The 22,924-nt window shown below is 34.2% G+C and overlaps 1 protein-coding gene across 28 annotated transcripts in view; it reads left to right on the plus strand.

Annotated features, from left to right (window-relative positions):
• Positions 1 to 22,924, plus strand: part of LOC100524732 (protein FAM170A) — a 689,565-nt gene that overhangs the window by 184,764 nt on the left and 481,877 nt on the right. For all 28 annotated transcript variants that reach the window (XM_085014400.1, XM_085014401.1, XM_085014404.1 and 25 more), the window contains one exon: positions 3,009 to 3,133. In XM_085014400.1, the coding sequence (XP_084870526.1) occupies positions 3,085 to 3,133 (49 nt within the window). In that variant the 5' untranslated portion in view covers positions 3,009 to 3,084. The remainder of the gene's footprint in view (positions 1 to 3,008; positions 3,134 to 22,924) is intronic.

The raw sequence follows: 22,924 nt of genomic DNA on the forward strand, positions 1-22,924 counted from the left end.
CATAGTTGAATGAGTAAATTCAATTTCATCATCTTTTCTTAATGCTACGATCTACGATGTCTCATTTTCTAAGTTTATTTAGGAATACAGGTAACAGTCACATTACCATGCTAGCCTAGTATTTTCTACTTAAATTTAAGCAGAGCTCCTTACTTACCTATAAGGGCAGAGCCAGGAGCTTGGTCTGGGGTTGGAAATGTCCTCCTTTGAGAATACAATTTCGTTGCACTTTTGTATTTACAATTAAAATCTTTTGTGATTTTCCAAAGAGTACCCCATTTTTATTACATTAATAGACCCATCAAGAGCTTTTATGAAGTACCTTAATTTTTCCTCTATAAGACTTTAAATAAGACTGGTATTCTAATTAATTATATTTAGTTTGTCCCATAAGAACATAGGCACATATACTTGGTATGTACTCCAAGATTTCATGTGGCCCTCTTTGAGAAGTTTTACACAACTATTGGCAAAATTTTTTGAATAATTTATGCAAAGAATATAAAATTCCTCTATAAGGGCTTACATTTTAAGTTAAAATAAATAAATAAATAAATAAAATATTCCCTTCACCATCACTGTCAAAGAAAAGACAAAAACAGTGATAAAAATACAAAATATTTAATGAAAAATCTTTTCTTTCTGTGGCATTTAAGGACCATACCAAATGTGGATTATATTTTTACTTTATTCAAATATGTTAATTATAATATTCCAAGGGATCAGTTACATATCAAAATAACATTTTAAATTCCTTGAATGCTTTATATTATTTTATTCTTAATAGCTTAAAATTTAAATTAAACTAAAGAAAGGGCATGATATAAAGTTACTATGATAATATAGTCCACAGCCAGTTGGTGCCATTCTTGATGATGAAATCAAGTAATATTGCCACAATACTTTTGTGCTCTTATTTCCTTGATAATCATAATTTTCTCACTGATTTTTAGAAGCAAGTTGTACCAAGAATAGCAGGTAAGTCATCACAAAAGCAAGTGGCCTGGATTATATCTTGGCACAAACTTTCTTTTTCTCCTTTAACCTACTGGTGTTAAGTCCTCGTTATAGGTAATCATATCATTTTAGGCATTTCCATGCTATCCAGCAAAAATCTCTTTTCAAATATGTTTCAGTATACTCTTGGTTTTCTCTTCTTTTAATAAACAGGAATTAATTTTGCCTCAACATTACAGGACCTATTAAATCTGAAAGGTATAAAACTGTCCTCAGATCACTGATGAGTCCATATGTATAATTTTAAAATTTCATTAAAACTAGATAAGCATGCAGTATCTTTTCATAATCCATCTGACTTTTTTTGACTGAAAACTTGCATGGAATCATGGTTGTCCCATAGGATGAGCAATAAATACATCCACTCTGAAATAAATTACTCAGAAAATACTGAAAACAATTTGAACCAATAATCTGTTAGCCCAGAACAGTTTCAGTAAATGACATGAATGTTCAACAGAAAAAAAAAAAATAGGTTATAAAAATTAAATGTAACCTGATAGCTATTTTGGAAAATATTGTAAAATAAAATCTTTTCCATCTATTTCCAAATACTCAGCCTCATGAAAACCATAGAGACAGAAAATTGATATAATAATTTCTGTACTTTACAATTAAATCTCTACTTCCAGAACTATTTGTTGAAATATAGAAAGAGATTTAAAAGATCTAGGGAGATTATTTATTTTTAAAATTGGCAGACATTTTAGAGGAGTTTTAGATTTACAGATAATTGAGCAGATCAGAGAGGTTGGAGTTGAATATTTACGTACTGGTAATATTTCATGGAAAAACTAAGTGTTCCCCCCACCCCTTGGAAATGTAACACTAAGAAGTACTGTAATGACTTCTGAAGGTTTTTTATCTGTAGCATCTGCTGTTCCCTTTTCTGAATTTAGTTGATATTTTCAGGACCATTTTCTCTGTTTACCATTATCACCATCCAGCCATCACACTTATCAAGGGAACTCTGGAAACTCAGAAAAGTAGATAATTTGCAGGAAATGTCACAAAAGGAAATCATGGCATCACTGAAGCTGAACTAAACTATTTAAATAAAATTCACACTTTGTGATTCTAAAATGTTTTGATAGGAGCTTCACCAAAGCCAGAACATAGTGAAATCTGGCTAAATGTAATGTGATGTTTATAAATGTAATGTGGTATTTCTCAGCAGCTGATAAGTAGAGAAATGTTTGCAATCAACTTTGTAAAATGCATATACTTTTAAGGATGCTTTTAAGATTTCCCTGAGAAATACACATGTGAAATATTTAATTAACTATGTGCTTGTGTGTGAGAGACATAGAAATAGTGTTTATATTATCTATAAATTATCTTAATGATTTGCTTTTATATGAATATTTTCAACAGCAGAATTAAAACTAAGTTTTTACAATAAAATCTCTTTTTTTGGAAAGCATTTTACTGGTTTTTCTAATTGGTTAAAATACTGCAAAATTTAAATAATGCTTTATTCCTAATACATTTAAACAAATTCAAAGCAAATACTGTCAAATTTTATATAAAAAAGAATAATCAACTTCAAGGAGGAAACTGTTAGTGCTCTTTAGTTCCAAACTTCTTATCCAGCCTTTTCCACTGCAGCTTTTTTCATCTCTAGACTCAATTCTATTCAGGCCTCCCCCAGTTTTGTCCATTCCTACACTTCCTACCATCTACCCATTTGAGATGCCCTCAATTTTATCATAATAAGCCCTTTTGTTTGTCAACTTAAAGAAAAATGCATAAGAGAAATATCGTTGATTAAGTTTATATCCAGGGTTGTTACTGAGATCTAGAGCCTAGGAAACAGCCTATCAGTAGGTATGAGGAACCAGCTTCAAAGACATAGGCAAGGGGCCAGTATATATAAAACTTTTTTGGTTGAGAAATACATGTAGTCAAGCATATATCTTGGTGAAAGATCACTGGTAGTTCCAAAAAACAGATATCTTAAGTCAATGATTTTAATGCTTTTCTCTGTACAGGAAGATGCAAGAATCTGGAGTCATTGAAGATCTTGCTTAGATATGCATCAAAAGGCCTGTATATCTGAAGCACAGAATGCTTCGTCCTGTTGTTCGTACTGTGTTCTCTTCAGGCTGCACTATGGGTAAGTGACTGCATGGGTTGTGCCTTAACCTCTTGTCTAACAGGATGATGAAGACATTCTGTTCTTTGTCTTCACATATTATGAATGCCTTTCTCCCATCATTTCTTCTGTTTTTTTCTCCCCTTTTTCCTCGACTGCTACTCATGTCACCAAAGGTTGTCTTAGGAGGATAGTCCTAACCCTATAAATGACTGATCTTATACAATATTTAATCACTCAATCCTATTCTAGACTCTTTCCCAGTGTTTTATATGAATACCCATATTGGGTCATGAAAATACAAATTAAAGTCCTTTTACTACGATTTCATGATAGGAACATTACTCACTCAACATTAAATTCCAGAGCACAATTACTCTTTCCTCTGCTAATTCCATTCCCCATACAGGAAAAGCCTAAACAAGGAGTCTTCTAATACCACCTTTGCTTAAGCAAGAAGTAAGGAGGTTTACCTAGTCTCAGTGCCTATTAATTTTAGAGTTCATCCTACTAAAACTTTAACCAAGTCAAATTACCTCTTGAAACAAGTTATCCCACTCTTTTTTAATGTCTTTCCCAAAGACCCTTTATTTGTCCCCTATTTTCACTTCTATCATATTGAGGACAACAACATCTACACTGGTGACCCATAGAACATACAAATTTCACAGTCCCTTCTCTCAGATCTAATACCCCTAATTGTTTCATTAATAACAATTATCTATTTGGCTTCATTTGGTCCATAAAATTATGTAGATGTAAAATTTGAAGAAATAAAATTCTTCATCATTACAAGCTCCATGGGTGGCGGGCCCTCTATTGAACTGTGCTCTGCTGTATCGTAAACACCACAGCAACCTTTCTTTTTCACACTGCATCTGAGGAAAGGACTTAGACTGGGAACAAGATAAATCTATTTTTTATATCATTCTGCAAATTAACCTTAATAATTTGTCCATTTATAGCCACTAATTCCTGTGTAATATGGAAATATATAGATCTGATGTGTGGGTCTCCATCAGGGCTTTTGTTTTTGATAACCCTTCTTTAAATATTCATTTATTTAGGATATCTTCCTTGGGTTTTCCTGTGTTTGGTGCATTAGTATTTTCAGTTTCATAATGACACAGGCAAAGAAAATAAAATGACAATTCTGTTTTATTTACAGAGGCTTCAAATAACAATTGAAAATCATTTCTATGTTAATTGTAGGTTTAAACTTAAAATTGGAGAACTAAATTTCCAAGAATATTCTTATCTCTATTTATCTTTTATGAATTTTCTTTAGTTTTTATCTTTCTAGTCAAATACTGGATCATTTAAAAAAAAAAAAAAAAAGGGGGATTCCTTTTTTTCCAGTTGAATTTTGATAGGCATTTGGTTGGAAGCAAGCACAGCACGACTTTTTTTTTTTTTTTTTATTGGAAAGCATTTAACCAGGTCTGGGCCCAACACTACAGTTGTAATTTTGAATCCACAAATTATAGCACAGATATTATATTTAGCCTCAAAGATGCTTTCAATAGAGGGCCATAATACACCAAAATCTTCAGAAAAAAAATTTTATAACCATCTATCTTTGTTGAAAATTTAACAGTTTATCAAGGTGTTAGGATTACTTCAAACGGTGAAATGATTTTATCTTTAGAAATGGGATGAGAGTGATGACTGATGTTACTGTGTAGAGCTGAGTTCTATACACCCTATCCCTTAGGGAAAAGGGAAATCTGTACTATAAAAGTCTTATAATGAAGGCAGCACCTGTAAAAATAACTGAGTATATAGAGTGAATTCAAAGGAAGAAATTAAAAAAACAAATAATACGAGTCCATGAGATTAAGAGCTGAGATTGGTATATAGGTGAGAAACAGGAAGAAATGTTTTGAGATTGAAGGTAGTAGTATGTAAAGACTTTGAGTTAGAAACCTCAGCTTTAGAGAAAGTTATTTAGCACTTATTTCTGAGTATGTTTTATTATCTATAAAATAGAAATAATAGGTTTGCAGTGATGATTTATAAAAATAATGATTTAGCATCATCCTTATCATAGGCTTTTATGAAAGCAGTTGAGAAGAGTAGTCCAAAATCATTTGTTACTGATGGATGGGCACAGTGTGGAGGTTGAAATTTTGGAATAGTTGCCTGTGATGTAAATATTTATATTTAATGTTTTTAGATATTTCACAGTTCTTCGCAAATTATCATCCAATGTACATGTTTTTGAAGATATCATGAGTTATCTCTTATCCATGGTTTCTTTTCACTTGAACCCAAATATCTTTCCCTATTTTCCCTTGATTGAAGACTCACTAAATCATAGGCATGTGAGGTTATTACGAGAAGTTCAGAAAAAGCTTCCTTTTACCTTCTTTCTAAAGTTTTATGGAAGCACTCTTTCAAGCCAGAGGGAACATCAGTGGGAAAATCAAGAGAGCAAAGCAAATCTGAAACAACAATTATCTTGTTATGAGATAACTTATACTGTTTCTATGGAAATTGAAGAAAATAATATGCGAAGAAATAGCAGAAAGTGAAGGAATACATTTTTGTAGATTATGTTAATGCAAATCATATTTTTAGAAAGCAAGATTTTTATTTTTATTAATCTCTACTGAATTTCTTTTTGGTTTAAATTTTAACTATATGTTGTTCTATTATACTTGTATTCTTAACCTATTTGTTAAAGAAAATAATGCAAAAGTTATAAATTCTAGTTTTTTCTATCTCATTTTTTGAAATAGGTTATATAAGGCTACTATTTTTTTTTCACTTATAACAAAACTTTCCTTTTAAATGGGTTATCAGTTGGGACAGTAGATATATGCCATTTTTCATCATGAAAGGTTATATGTCTAAGAGGATAGTAGTAGCAAATATTGATAGCTCTTTTCCATATCTATTGCAAAAAAGACAACCTGAATCCTTAGTATTGAGGTACACTTTTAAATACTGTTCTTTGTTTACATCATTACAAAAATACTTATTGTTATAATTTATATATAGATTTAAGATTATCTCCAGTAAGAAGAATATATTCATATTTTAATTATTGGACATATTTACTGATCTTAGAATACTTTTTTTTTTTCCTATCTGTCAAAAAAGAAACTGAACTTTTTGGAAGAGAATGACTCAAAACAATAGCTAAGAATGATGAAGCCAGCCCACTTTTCCTCTTCTTCAACCCCCCTCCCCATGAGATTCACTATCTCAGACTAAATATAGTCATTTGGATCTTATCCCTTCATTCAGTTTTACTATTTTCCATTAGAAATGTCAAAATTTAGTCAGGGTATAACTGATGGTGTATAATCTTTAATACTACTTTTTGAAACAAGTAGACTAGCTTTTAATAAAAAAGACTTCTTTCAAAACTCATTTTATTATATTTTATTTTTGTTTATTTATTTTTTTGCTTTTTAGGGCTGTACCTGCAGCATATGGAGTTTCCCAGATTAGGGGTCAAATTGAAGCTATGGCTGCCGGCCTACACCACAGCCACAGCAATATCAGATCTGAGCTTTGTCTGCCACCCTCACCACAGCTCACAGCAATGCTGGATCCTTAACCTACTGAGTGAGTCCAAGGATTGAACCCACAACCTTATGGTTCCTAGTTGGATTCGTTTGCACTGCACCATGATGGGAACTCCCAAAACTCATTTTAGAATGAAGTGTAACTAAATCTACGTTATGTTAATTAATTTAAGAGGCTGCAATAAATATAGTTTTATAGAGCATAGGCCAGCTCAAATAATATAAATTTGGCTCTGTTATTATGCTGATCTTGTAAATGGGTATGAACAATTGATTTACTAAATATTCAAATTCATATATATTATCTTTTGATGTATTCTTTGGAAAATTATGTTGTGAGCCACACGAGAAGTCCGTATTCTTTGGAAAATTATGGAGTAGGCCGGGGGAAAACATGTTCAAGCACTTCATTAGAATTACCTTTTAAGGAGGAATGATGAAATGACTATAGGAGGTGTGTTTGATGCCTACCCTATATAACTTTAGCTCAATTCTCAGTAACTGCTCTGGACAGTTAATATATAGGACAATAGCTTTCTACTTTGATCTTCTAAATCTTTCTGCACTTTTGCCTGAGGGCTTTCTTCCAATCTTGGTGGTTGTAAAGGAAATGGCCCAAGAAAGCAGACTGTGGAATAATATTCTGAAATTGAATTACTCGTTAGTCAGATGGCAACAAGGAACATTTTTCAATAGTAAGTGGAAAGAGTGATAATATCTATTGAGTGTTACACTATCTTTCTTACCATGAGTGGTAAATTGGGATGATGTTTAAATGGAAGAGTAACTAGTGGTCTATGCAATAACTCTGGTAATTGAAACATGTAAGGGCAATGCTAATTATAAAGCCTTGACTGCCTTTTGTTAACTGCCCCAAAAATTTGAAGAAGCTGATCTGGGCAGTTGACCCCTTACTCAGAGCCAGAAAGTGGAGTTCTTGCTGTGGTTTAAGAATGCAACTGTAGCAGCTCTGGTCACTGTGGAGGTGCAAGTTCAATCCCTGGCCCAGCACAATGAGTTAAAAGATCCAGCACTGCTGCAGCTTCGACATAGGTCACAGCTGCAACTCTGATTTAATCCCTGGCCTAGGAATTATGATAGTAATTGTAATGGCCTAGTAGGCCATTAGAAAAAAAAAAAAAAGAAGAAGCCAGAAGCATCTATGGCAACATTTAAAGATATTCTCACCTCCTGAAGCAGGAGAAAAGATTATGCTAAATTAGGTCCAAAATTTGATTGGAATGGTGGAGCTACAAAGTAGATGGAATGCATAGTCTTGAATACTTCTTATACTAAAACACAGGCCCTAATAGGGAAATAAATGAAATCTTACAACGTGTGACAAAGAGGAGAAAGTTAGTACAAATAAACTTTCTAAGGTGGCAGGAGCAGCTTGTGGTGAACACCTACATTCACCTTCATTGTTGCTTTGGAAAATCTTTCTTTTCTGGAAAAACTAAAAGTGATTAATTGCCAGTTACAAGCTAAATGTGAAGGCCTGAGGTCTTCCTTGTAGCATGTAAAGAGACTAATGTCTGCTGAAGTAGGAGAGAACAGCAAACTGAGAATCAGACTAGGTTTTAATTATCAGAAAAGATAATTTCCAAAAGAGGTTAAACTCTTTAAAAAGTCAGGATTTTCTAAGGACAGGACCCTGGTTGGGAAAATATGAGACCCAGATATGTAGTGTGGGAATGGATTCATGCCCTGCCCCCAAATCAAGGATTGTCAGATTCCTCTAAGCTCTCTGAGCCTACAGAAATGGTGTACCCTTCCCTGTTAAGAGGTAGAATTCCCCATTGCCTTAAGATGGTGCAAGCGCTTCCTGGCTGCAAGTCATGTGTGACACTCAAGATTAGTTCTCACCTCCCTTTCTTGCCTCTAGGCCTTAAACTAGGATAACCTGAGCTATTTTATACCCTATAAGAATTGTAAAACAACTATTAGGAGCCAGTAGAGAATAAGTGGAATGGCATTCTGAGTCAATTTTCTTGGGACCAATCTCCTGAAGGATAAGAATAAATACCCTGACGAAGACCTATGGAAAAGCTGATGGCTCGTGGGAAGTAAAGCAGAAATAGCAGAGTTGCAGTGACATTTGGTGGAAGAAAGCATTGAAAGGTTCAGAGAATTAGACAATCTGGGCTGGATATATAATGCCAAGTCAGAAAAGCTATCAGATGATGATGTACATGGAGAGGCAAAGAGGATGGACATAGACTCATAAATAACATTGGAGATGATGGAATCCTGCAAAAACAGAGGCCACGTAGGTGCTTTTAACTTCCACTAAGCTGGGTAGATGCAATTATAGGAGTGGAAGCTGGAGGAGTCTGACTTAAGAGTACTGTGATGATGGTTAGCAGGATATCCCTAGGGGAAAAATAAATGAGCAGCTAATAAGGGTATTCTTCAGTTTGTACCAACAGAAGAAGGAAAAGATGGACATCTTAGACTTTGAGTTCTGACTTTCCAATAATAAGTCATTTTTCCCTTGTTCCATTTCCCAACCTGAGAAAGTTTTTCAACCTAAAATTCTCTGAAGTAGTCATGGTGGCAGAGAAGAGGCTAGGTATAGACTCAATAGCATAGGCTTCCTTTTAGAAAGGCTCATTTAATTGCTGTTGTCACTATATTCCTCTGGAATTCCTATTGTCCACTTGCTGGTGAGTTGATTAATTGAATTCTTCCACTCTGGAAATGTCATATATTTATTCTGAGTGGACAAGACACATTCATTCTGAGTATGAGTTTGCTTTTCATTTTCAAAAGACCTCAGTCAGCACCATTTTCCAAACAGGAATAAGATACCACATAATAAAACTGATCTGGGGGCCTTCTTTCCTTCAGTGGAAGTATGAAAGTGCACCTAGGACCATGGAGTCTATTTTTTTCTGCCACATACTCCACTACTCAGAAGTTTCCAAGATGGTAGAATATTGGAATGAACAATAAAAGATACCATTAAAACACCAAGTTGCAGGCAAATTCTAAAAATTTAGGAAGTCCTATAAATTACAGCAAACACTGTAATACTATACTCTGTCCCTAATAGGATGTATACTGGGGGCAGAGCAGTTTTCCCACTTAGCATTATTTCTAGTGACCCACTGGGGTACATGTTGCTTCTTGTCTCTGAAGTTGTACTTTGCATCGCTAGAGATCTTAGAACACAAAAGGTTAATCTTTATTCCAAGCAATTCTTAAAAGGTCCCACTGAACTTTTAGCTATGGCTACCACTTGGTTGCTTTAGACGCTTTGTGTACCTACTAGACAAAATAAGGAATCACCATCTTGCCTTTTTGGAGCTCTCCAGTATATATTATCTTGAGTATGATTTTCTGAAAATGACTGATGTGAAGTTTAGAGTATAAAATATTTATTAGAAACTGAAATCTATGGAAAATTAGGAGAAAAGCAAGGTTGTGGATAGGGACAAGTTGAACTGTAATGTATATTTTACCAAGTCATGGCCAATTAATGTGGAGCTTGGAGCACATATTGCTTGTTGTAGTGGACCTGCATCAGGTAGAAATGGTTGGGGCTTTATACTCCTATCTCTTTTAGTCACGAAATACTGACTACCTCAGTCAAACACTGAAAACCAGCAAATGGGGGTGTTTGTTGATTGTATGTCCTAAAATGGGCAAAAACTCTTCTTAAAATGAAGTCTGGGTAAAGCATCTTCTTGTTTACCTTAAATATGATCCATCATACCATTGACTTAGAGCAAGGGATCAATTTTATGATAAAGAAGTAGGATAGGTATGTGGTCCTATCACATGATCCAGTAGCTACTGCCTTAGAGAACATTGGAATGACCTCTTAAAGCTCAACCAATAATATAAAGTAGGAATGATAAGCTTGAGTGGAAGCCTGAATCTATACTTATACAGAATATAGCATATATTGAACCCTTGGCTATTGAATAGTGCTGTGTCCCAAGTAGTTAAAAAACATAAATCTGTTCTTTCTTATGGAGCAACAGAGAAAGTCATTATTGTACTCGTGTGTAATCGATATTGATAATCACGAACACCTAGGAACCTAGTGTTTCTAATATTTCTTGCAGAAAGGGTAGAATATATCTACAGGCTGGAAATCTCTGTAGTACCTCTTAATATTTCAACAATCAGCAAAAATGGTAATGTGCAGTTCTAACAATCTAAGATAACCAGGTGCTCATACTTCTTAAAGATTAAATCTAGGCCATTTCGGGTAAACAGCCTAGATCAGTAGAAACACTAAGAAGGGGAAAAAGAAATCTAGAATTAGCAGATGAGGTGACCGACACCGCCTACTGCCTTAGAGCCCCTTGGAGCTGTGTGACACCAGCTTCTTAAATAGCAAACTCTATCTTGTTACTAACTGTCTAGTTTTTTTCAGAAATTTTGGCTGGGCAAGGGCTTGAAATGTCTGTATCCAGACATACACAATATGAGGCATAAATAGATTTAGGCAGTTTAAGGGGTGGTCTGTAGTAACACTGATTCCTTATTCTTTGTCCTCTATATAACTCTGAATTCACTTGAAACTGCAGGGACTGACTCCCCAGTATGCTGTACTTCTTGTCAAGCAGCAAGCATCAGCATCTGTCTGCTTTTCTGCTGAGTGCTTTCACCAGCCAGTGCTGTAGGAGCTAGCTCAGCCCATGAGAAGTATAACTTAGAAATGCCTAATATTTAAACCTAGGAAACCCTCACCCATATCACTGAATTAGTCAGTATTCTCTGTCCCTCTGTAGGGAATTGTGAGACAGTTCTATCCCTAGTTGTCCATGTTAGTATTTTCAAAAATTCTGTTGAATTTTCTGTCTTCTTTTACTGCCTCCTCTTTTGTGTCACTTAAATAAACTATTTATGTTCCAAACCATAACTTGGTGTCTGCTTTTGGGGAATCCAAAATAAGATGATGATCATTTCCATGATTACACTTTTTGTTATGTTTTTGAAGGCAAAGCAAAATTGTACTTAAGAAACTAAAGCTAAATTGTCAGCTCTTTTAACACTGCTTCCAAGATGCAAAGGCAAATGAAGTAGTACCCTCAGAGATTATCATATTTCATTGACAATGTTTGTTTGAATCAATATATGGACAAGCCATCCAAAGTTTGCATGTACGTTGCACATTTTGACTTTGAAACAACTGGTTTACCTTTGCTTAGAGACTGAGAACTGCAATTCAGTTCAGCCAAGACATAAGGTTAAAACTTGATTCTACCCACCTTTACAGAAATTGATTTAATGATCTGCTTCACATATTGCTCTATATTATTCTAATTTTCCAAGCTGATGCTATTGGTATCCTTCACATAGATTCAACCTCACCCTATGTACTAGAACCAGTTTTCTTTCATAGTTAAGGGCATTTAAGAATAGATGGTTGCTGGCCTCTGCTAGGGCATTGAAGCACTGTTCTGACTTTGTACCAGTTTCCACTGAAGTTGCTGTTCAAACTTTCTGCCCATTATTTTGTCCAGTTTCTTATGTTAGCAGACCCTTTATCTACCTCTCCCCACATACTTCCAAGCAAGTGTGAAAATAAGAGCAAGGTGGTATCAATGAAGTGATCAGCAAAACTCTAGCCTTGTTTTATATTATATGGAGGTGGATAACAGAGATGAACATCAAAGGACCTATTTGGCCATCTCATTCTTAAGACTGATGGGATGTTATCTAAAGCCTTCCTGCAGAGCATACCCATTGTCACTAGACTTGGGACTTTAACCAGAATTTCAAAATACTAACTCTTATTCCATGCCTGTTAGAAGGGAAGGATTGTGGAGTAGATTCCTGATGTCTTTGCATCTCAGGTTGCATAGCTTCTTCCCTCCCTCCCTCTTGGTCTTCTTTCTTTCCTCCCTTCCTCTCTTCCTCCCTTCTTTCCTTCCTTGCCTCCTTCCTTCTTTCTTTTTCTTTCTTCTCTTTCTCTTCTTTCTCTTTCTTTCCTTCATTCTTTCCTTCCTTCGTTCTTTCCTTCCTTCGTTCTTTCTTTTCTTTCTTTCTTTCTTTCTTTCTTTCTTTCTTTCTTTCTTTCTTTCTTTCTTTCTTTCTTTCTTTCTTTCTTTCTTTCTTTCCTTCTTTCTTTCTTTTCTTTCTTCTTTCTTTTCTTTCTTTCTTTCTTTCTTTCTTTCTTTCTTTCTTTCTTTTCTTTCTTTTCTTTCTTTCTTTCTTTCTTTCTTTCTTTCTTTCTTTCTTTTTTTCTTTCTTTTTTTCTTTCTTTTCTTTCTTTCTTTCTTCCCCTTTCTTTCTTTTATCCTCTCCTTCATTCTTTCATTAATATTGACATTGTCCCACACAAAACACTATGCATTGCACTCTAGGTCATGTGTTTCTGCCATGTTGCCTGTAATATTTCATAACTGTAAAATAAATGTAGTGTTTTAATGCACACTTCTTAGAAAGGAAAATGAGTTTAGCACTTACTTGAAGGACTAGATATAAAAACATGCCTTTCTCTTAGGTAAGCTTTTCATTACTATAATGTCCTCCACTACAAAAATTAAACTAAGGGAGTGTTTTCTCTCTCTCTCTGTCTTTCTCTCTCTCCTCCTCCTTCTTTCTTCATGAATATATTTTAATGCATTATTATACATTTACAAAAAGATAATAGAGGTATGTAAAAATTTTATTAATTAAAAATCAGTATGGATCTTACAGCAATGTTTTGGAAATTTATTTCCTTGAAGACAAAATGTCAAATTTATTTTAGAAACTCCCATATAGTTTATATTATATTATCCTTTCATTTGTAGCTCTTAGACTTTGAGAAGATTGGACTTTGAAAAACATTCTTCTCTGCCATAGTCTAAGACTATTAAGCTGGTGCTCACTGGAGTTAAAGGATGACTCCAGGTTAGAGCACAGATGGCTGTGGTAATGATATCATTGGTGCCATTTGGGGAAATGAGGGCTATAAAGTCAAACTGTCCTGAAAGTAAAATATTCTCAGTAGAATGCAAAATCTACTGCCCTTGAAAAGGAAACATCCTGAATTTTATTCTGGAATATCTAGTGTTAGTCCTTTAGTTTTTTTCCTCAGTAATCCAATTGTACAGTCACAGGGGGCAGTATGAAGGTAACATAACCTAATTTTTAGTGATAGTTTCTATCCAAGTGAATGAATCTCAGAAACAATGAGATCATTTGCCCACTTATTTTGAATTTTACTATTATAGACAGATAGCATGTCTCTTCATAAAATATTATAGTAATTTATTTGCAACTTAGCAAGTCAGAAAAAAAATTCCTTTATGTCTAATTAAAACTATTTCTGCCAGAATTACCAATATTTTCTTCCTTTCAACGTTTCTGTTTACCTGGGTGATTTTCATTTTAATTTTCTCTAGTCCTTTTTGAGTTGCCAGACAACAAAATTATATATGAGTGAATAAAGAACAGAATTAGAATTCTTTTAGGTGTTTATGCAGTGCCATCTTATAAAACATCTCTTTTTCTCCTACATTAAAGCATATTGAAAATTATTATAGTTTATAACCTATTAGGGGAAAGAGAACAGACTGGTCACTGTTGGATGGATAAAACCCCATGAGGAGTCTGACTATTTCAACCCCTTCCTGAAAACAGAAACCCTGATGAGATTGATAACTCAGTCTGCCAGTAAACATTAGCACCATAACATGTTTTGACACATTTGTTGGGAAGCTCTTGCTCTATCACTTTATAAGTCTTGCTAATTAACCAGCATTACATTTGCTTGACTCTTATTCAGTTTACAAGCCAGGATAATTTAGGTACGGAGGGTAATATTAAATTTTTTATCTTTCACTTTTAATGGAAAAAGGCTAGTTCTTAAAATAGTTATGTTATCTTTTATTTCGGTACAATGAAAAATGTTAAAACAAGAAAATTTCTACTTGTTTCCACTGCTTGATAATTAGATAATAGCACTATATTTCTAGAATGATTTTTTTGAAATTGTTAACTGTGTTAGTAAATCTTCATTTTTTCAGTTGTAAATGATATACTTTGACTTCTGGCTACTATACTTGATTAAAACAGATTAGCATCAATTCATCAATGGACTAACTTTACCTAAAAATACTTTTTTACTCTTTTCTTTCCAAGTTCTTAGTTCTGTCTACACATACTGTTGGACCATATAATACTGATATTCTTTGTTGTAATCTAATACTTATATTCATTTTAGATGTAGTCCTATACTTAAATAGAGTGATCTTTGTCAACCCTTTTGCAATGATTTTAAATCAATTCTTTATTGTTTGGAAAACTCATGAAAATTAATTCTTGCATATTCAAAACTCTCTGAAGCCTCAATGCTAAAGGACAGACAGCTGAAAGTAATTGAGTTACATTTTCTTTCCTTTAATATTTTGTTAGCTTGAATATTAGTGGGTGGACATCTGAGGCTCCCCTATTTTTTCATTTATAAGCCAATCAACCTTTGCCAGGTTACCCTCAAAATTCTTTATCTTTAGATTCCACTAATCTTTTAAAAATAATATGCTTTAGCATGAACAATTCTGAATTAATTTTACCAAGAACATAATATAGCTTTCAATATGAATGTTTTTCTCTTTTTTATTTCTAAAAATTTATTTTTTAAAGCATTTGTACCTTATTTTGATTTTATTTTCAAAGGAGCTCTAAATTTGTACATATTAGATTTCCTTTGACTCTTTTCTTTCTTTCATTTTTAAATTTTTTTCTTTCTTTTTAGGGCCATACCTGTGATATAGGGAAATTCTCAGGTTAGGGATTGAATCAGTCAGAGCTGCAGGAGCTGGCCACAGCCACAGCTCCAGCACGTAGGATCCGAGCCACTTCTGCAACCTACAAAGCAGATCAGGGCAACACCAGATTCTAAACCCACTGAGTGAGGCCAGGGATCAAACCTACATCTTCATGGGTACTAGTTGGGTTTCGTTACCACTAAGCCACAGTGAGAATTCCCCTTTGCCTCTTTCTCTATCTAAATTTTCTCTGTAAGCTTTTACTGCCTAGATCTATTTCTTTTCAGTTGCTTTATAAATTATATTTGTACAGTGTCTTTTTTATGTTCTAGTCAATATAGTTTTCAAATTTTGCAAAATATTTGCCTTATAATTTCTAACTTCTGGCAATATCAGATCATCTCTCTGCTCAAAGCCCACCTCATCTTTTTTTTTTTTTTGTCTTTTTGCTATTTCTTTTGCCGCTCCCATGGCATATGGAGGTTCCCAGGCTAGGGGTCAAATCGGAGACGTAGCCACCAGCCTACGCCAGAGCCACAGCAACACAGGATCCGAGCCGCGTCTGCAACCTACACCACAGCTCACAGCAACTCCAGATCGTCAACCCACTGAGCAAGGGTAGGGATGGAACCCGCAACCTCATGGTTCCTAGTCGGATTCGTTAACCACTGCGCCACAACGGGAACTCCAAAGCCTACCTCATCTTAACTCTAAGATTTTGCAGTCTTTCCTTTACCTCTCTACTTTAATTTCCTACTCCTCTCCCCAATTTTCTCAATTACAGAACACTGCTCTGTGATATTCTTGAAACAGACCAGGCATGCTCTTGAGAGACTTGGAAGTTCTCTCTTGCTAGAATGTTTTTCCCTTAGTTGTCATCATCACTAGCTGCCTCACTTCCTTCACATCTTTTCCTTGAATTCACAGAGTGTTCCCTGGCTACCCAATCTACAACTTCAGTCCTCTTCCAAAATTTATATTCCCCTTCTGCTTTTTTTTTTCTCCTTAGTTTTTAACACTTTTTGTGTAGTGTTTCAGTTCTTTACCTTGATAACAGCTTTCCTAATAAAATAAAATTTTCCTTTTAAAGAAATTTTGTCTCTTTACTACTCTATCTTCAGCACCTGACAGAAAGTAGTTCATGAAATAATATTAAAAACTTAAATGAATAAAGGCATTTAAGACTCTGTTGAATTTATTTTCTCAACACATTATTTAAATATTAATGTTTTTCTGTCAGATTTTTAACTTCAAGTTTTTCTTTATAGGCCAATATTTTTTTCTTATAGCTTTCTATAACACCTAATTTTAATGATATAATGTCTTTCCTATTTTTAGCACCTTTCTTCTGATCATGGCTTTGTACTAAATTCTAACTTCCTTAGTTTAGTCTTTCCCTAAATACATGGGAACTAAAATAGCTAATTAGAAGTGCATGGTTATAGCTTATAGATTGCCAGGCTTCACTATAGGATGTTAGATCTGGACTTTTTTTATTGTCAGATATCTAGTTCTAGTGTCTGGAGGTTTTTTTCTGGAGCTGAGCTGGTAAGTTTTATCAGAGAGTATTTATCCACTTTTGGATCTAAGGGGCATAACTCTGGCTGCCAGTATTCTCAGGCAAAATAGGGAAAGGATATTGCATCTCTAAATTTAATGGAAAGAATTTTCTTTAATCTCCTGTTCCAATATGTTTTCCACATCCTCACTGAGAGCCATGTGTTTCCCATTTCTACAACTCGTTAGATAAATCTCTCCAGAGAAGAAAATTTTTGTTTTTACCTGAGTGGGACAAAGTGTTCTTATCTATAGAATAGGGCAGGGTATCTATAATCCAGCTTCAGAGGGGTCTGTTCCCTAAAACTCCTTCTAAGTTTCGTTTATGGTAGTTTGCTCTATCATTCTATAGTTAGTGGAGAATATAGCTTTCTAGGTCATCTAATGCTAATATATCTGTCTTCCAAATTTCAAATTTCATTTGTGTAATTAAATAATTACCTTTCCTATTCTTTATTCTTTGGGTTTATCCTTTTTTTTAAGTATCTGATAGTGTAATTTCAAGGAAAAAGAAAAGCTTCATTTTTCAGTTAGTTTATTTAAAATGATAAAATTATTTAAAGAATTTTAATTTTACATATTTAATGAGAAATTTTTAGTATGCTTTATACATCATTATTTTTAGTTAAGAAATTTGGAACAACAGAAATTAGGCCATTTAATTTCCCATAGTCCTTATTTAGATGAGATACGAGTAACCACAATAGAGTAGAAAAAAAAAACTTGTAATTTTTGGCTATCAAAACGATAGAAGCTATGACTATGCTATTAATTCTATTCTTGGGGGTTTTTTTGTTTGTTTGTTTGTTTTCGTTTTTTAACATTTCTGGGCCTCAGTTTCCAACTCCTTAAATTGATAGGTTTAGATAATTGGTCTTTAAGCTCATTCTATAATAAATATTTTACTTTTTATTAATATAAATATGGTTCCTTTGTTTGTGCATTTAGCACAGATTCCACTGAGTTACTTCAAAACATGGAAATTGATTCTATTGTGCTATTATTTAAGTTTATTTCTGACCTCACTTTCTAGTTGCATTATTGTGACTGAGCTATGACAATTTGCTTCTCTCCAGCAATACTGGAGAAATTTAATCAGACTCAACAAAATTGTGCTGTGCTCACAGGCCCTACTAAAGTCATTACTCACTAGGTGAATACAGAAAACATTTAAGCTGGGCAATTACTGGAGATCATTGATCTACCTTCCTATTTTCACATATAAGGAAACTTAAGCCTACATAGTGATACTGATTACTCAAGATCATGATAAGAATTAATTAAATGGTACCTACAGGATTTTTTTCCCCTTTTTTAGGGCCATACTTGAGGCGTATGGAAGTTCCCAGGCTAAGGGGTGAATTGGAGCTCAGCTGCTGGTCTATACCACAGCCACAGCAATGATGGATCTGAACCACATCTGCAACCTGTGCCTCAGCTTGCAGCAGTGCTGCATTCTTAAGCTACTGAGCAAGGCCAGGGATCAAACCCACATTGTCAAGGCTACTAGAAGGGTTTTTTAACCTTCTGAGCCACAATGGGGACTCCTGTTTTGAATCTGTATTATACCAAATTATGACACATTTAGGTTTCTCCAACTATTATTGATATATTATTGATATAATCATTTTTTTTAAGTTGAGTTTCTGTTATGTTTTGTTTTATTGGACCACACACTGCTTTTAAATAGAGGTCAGTAGTATTCACTTTGATCTAGCTCTCAAATTGGTCATTAAGCTTAAATTTTCACTGGTAACCACACAATTTACTCATTCTTACAGATAATTTACTTTTTCATTATTAAATACCAACCCAGGCCATGCATTAATTCTTACTTTCACTTCTCATCTTGTTACAAGATATTACCAAAATGCAGTAAAAATAAAATTACAAAAATGACCGAGTACTTTCAGAAATTTTAGATAGATGATAGCTAAAGAAAATGAGAATCCTTGTTGAGTTAATCTCTTTATATTTTTTCAATAATCAGAATTAAAGAAATAATAATATTTTAGCCTTTTTACACTCAGAATTTTATCATTTGTCAATTGAATAGAATATAAAATTATTTCTTCACTTTAAGACATTTTTTTCCCAGAGCATCAAGAATCTTCAAAGGTAGATGTTTTCAGTGGTATGATAAAAGCTGGTGGCTGGGGCTGGGGAGGTTGGAATTCAGTTTTACTCAAGGTGAATGTGCTTTATGACATAATCTACCAACATGAAGTTCTTTTTTGTAGGACATAATAGTTATTTGGAAAATTTCCTTCTTATTTTTAAACATATAATAAATTCCATGAATATCATTAGGGTAGGCACTAAAAATGTTAGATTAAGAATTAATAAGCATTGGGAATTCCCGTCGTGGCTCAGTGGTTAACAAATCCAACTAGGTTGAGAATTAGATCCCTGCCCTTGCTCAGTGAGTTAAGGATCCGGCGTTGCCGTGAGCTGTGGTGTAGGTTGCAGACGTGGCTCGGATTCCGTATTGCTGTGGCTTTGGCGTAGGCCAGGGGCTATGGCTCTGATTCGACCCCTAGCCTGGGAACCTCCATATACCATGGGAGTGGCCCAAGAAATGGCAAAAAGACAAAAAAAAAAAAAAAATTAATAAACATCAATGAACCTACTCATTTTCATTAAATATCTGGTAGGTACCAAATTAGATTCTGCAAGTCTTATTTTAAAACACACATTTAGGAATTTATACATCAAAATTCTTAAATTCATAAATTACAATTTATTATTATGGTCATGACAGTATTTCTCCTCTTCAAATTTAGGGGAAAAAATACTTTGAATTTTATAACAGAGGTGAAAATGGGCATCCTAGCAATCTGACCTTTTCTTTAAAGATTTGTAAGGTAAGCATTCACCTAAATGGTTCAAGCCATAAATAAAACTTTTCACTAAAATGAAAACAAATAGCTGAATAATATTAATAATATTAAATCAATCCCAGTGGATTACAGGACTAACAAACTCATTAAAAACCTAAGTTATAGAACATTTGTGTTTGCCTCTGTGATGTGGTTCAAGGGATATGATTTAAGTCTCATCTCTTTCATTTGTATTTATTTTTGTTTCCACAGTTTTCCTCTTTTAACTTTGTAACAATTTTTTTCCTCAGTCTTCACTGCTGAGACAAACTTTCTCTCTTTTCTCTTTCAAAATAAGTGGTTTTCTACAAATCTAACCAAAGGTTCCAACTGAAGTTGAAAGTTACAAAGGTCATAGGGAAGCAGAAAAAAGACGTAGTGGCTACTGCAACTTATCTTTGTCAGTATAATGAATTTCATATATGTTATTCAGTGACTTTTCTTTCTCTAACTTTTTGAGTTTCTTAAGTCTCTTTTTTTTTCAGTTGCAAATATTGTTCAAATACTAAAACGAAGGTGTTTTCAGAGTGAGGAGTAAGGAAGATTGTTACTAAGGAAAGTAAAAATTGAGTATAACTTTTAGGGGTTCACAACAAACTCTTCTGTCTGTGTATCAACAATTACTGTCAGTGAAGGCAGCGTATTCCCTAGGTAATGCAGGTATGTGGCTATACTGATTGAGGGATCCAGATTGTGGAAAATTATTCACTACCTTACACCTGGTTCCCATTTTTTTAACCAATTAAAAATAAATTTCAAAAAGACAGGACTATTAGGTGCATAGAAACATGAAAGTAGCCTTGAAAGAAAGAGGGTTTATATGCATGTATGATCTGAGTGGTGTGTGGAAAGACATTTTTTTTAATGATTTTATTTTTGCCATCATAGCCAGTTTACAGTGTTCTGTCAATTTTCTACTGTACAACAAGGTGACACAGTCACACACAAAGATATATATATATTCTTTTTCTCACATTATCATGCTCCATCGTAAGTGACTAGATATAGGTCCCAGTGCTAAACAGCAGGATCTCTTTGCTTATCCGTTCCAAAGGCAATAGTTTGCATCTATTAATCCCAAACTCCCAATCCATCTCACTCCCTCCCCCTCCCTCTTGGCAACTACAAGTCTGTTCTCCATGTCCATGATTTTCTTTTCTGTGGAAAGGTTCATTTTTGCCGTATATTAGATTCCAGATATAAGTGATATCATATGGCATTTGTCTTTCACTTTCTGACTGATTTCATTTAGCAGAGAGTCTCTAGTTTCATCCACGTTGCTGCAAATGGCATTATTTTATTCTTTTTTATGGCTGCATAGTATTCCATATATATATGGTATATGGAATTCCATATATATATATATGTGGTATATATATATACCACATTTTCTTAATCCATTCATCTGTTGATGGACATTGGAAAGACATATTTCCTAATACTAGATTTCTTTAGATTTTATTCTCCATGGGAACCCCATCCATTTTTTTTTAACCCTTCCTGCTCAGGATATGGCACAACACTTACTAGGCTCCCAGGAGCCAATGTTGTTTTTTGTTGTTGTTGTTTTGTTTTCATTTTCATATAATTTTCGTATATCATTTACTACCATCTAGTTGTTTCGACATAGGAAAAACCTTATTTTACTTGTATCTTATTTGGCAGAAAGGTGTTATATTATTCATACATTTTACCCAGACCTGTCAAGAACTGTTTAAATAAAATTGTTCTGCTGAGAGTCAACAAGAATACCTAGGCTTGAGAATTTCCAGGGATTGAATGAGGATGTCTGCATGGATAGCAGCATTTCTAGATATTTCTGATATGTACAGAGTAGAAGGACTGTATAAACTAGGTAAAAAGGAACCTGAATAGGGAGCTGGATGTTGAGGCAGGAAAAAGGGAAAATACTCCTGCATATTTAATTATTTACACTATTATCTGTTGCTTTAATAAATTTCTCAGATGAAAGAGAGTGTATGAAAGTGAGGCTGTTGTTGGTGATTATCAGTAATTGGAAGAACATGTAAGATTAGAAAAGTATATACTCTAGCTACGTAAGCAGTATATAAAATGGTACATATGTGAATAAGCAAATAGAATCTTTTCCCCAAACAGTAATATTATACACCTAAATGTAGTATATTAACTATTTTTAAATTCATACATCTGAAAAGATTTCCCTTAGTGGAGAGAATGAATTGAATAGAATTATAAAGGGGAGCACTGGGTGATACATAAATAAAATGTGCTTTTATATTTCTTTCCTTCTAGATAGAAGAAAATAGCTTATATAAAATGAAAACACATTTTTACTATAACATCAACCAAGGAATTTCAGGTTTCACTATGTACGTGTCTGTGTCCTCGGGTCTGTTAAGTTGAAGGTGCAAGAAGGTTGAACCAGCTAAATGCTGCCATGGGCAGGAGACTTTTATTATCATGATAGCTGGAGAGTGGGGCACAGGGAATAACTTCTCTCTTAAAATCTGCCTTTAAGTAATGGTAATTTTCCTGAAATGTCATTGTTACGCATTTGAAAGTTAATAAAAATGTTAGGAGCACTCATAGAAGCAATAACTCAAACACTTTTCACTTTTGCAGGAATGTTCAGTGATTGGTTCCACTATTAAACTTGTCTTTCATTTTTCTTCTGTGCAACTGAATTTGCTGAGTCACTTTTCCTTTGAAGGATTTATATTCCTTTGAAAATGTATTGATATCCCTCACATAATACTGATATATCTTTACATTTACTGGGGGGATAAGTGAACTTGAAAATAAATTTAATGTAGCAATTTTTTTTTTTTTTTTTGTCTTTTTGCCACTTCTTGGGCCACTCCTGTGGCATGTGGAGGTTCCCAGGCTAGGGGTCAAATGGGAGGCATAGCCACTGGCCTACGCCAGAGCCACAGCAACGCGGGATCCGAGCCACGTCTGCAACCTACACCACAGCTCACGGCAACGCTGGATCCTTAACTCACTGAGCAAGGGCAGGGATCGAACCCGCAACCTCATGGTTCCTAGTCGGATTCGTTAACCACTGCGCCACGACGGGAACTCCTAATGTAGCAATTTTTATACAAGTATAAAAACAGATACGATAGCTGTGTACATTTATGTAGC

Source organism: Sus scrofa, chromosome 2 (genome assembly GCF_054392235.1).
Source record: "Sus scrofa isolate SSC_HxYL_T2T_F1_AM1 chromosome 2, Sscrofa_HxYL_maternal_Yorkshire_Landrace_v2.0, whole genome shotgun sequence".
NCBI classification, from domain to species: domain Eukaryota; kingdom Metazoa; phylum Chordata; class Mammalia; order Artiodactyla; family Suidae; genus Sus; species Sus scrofa.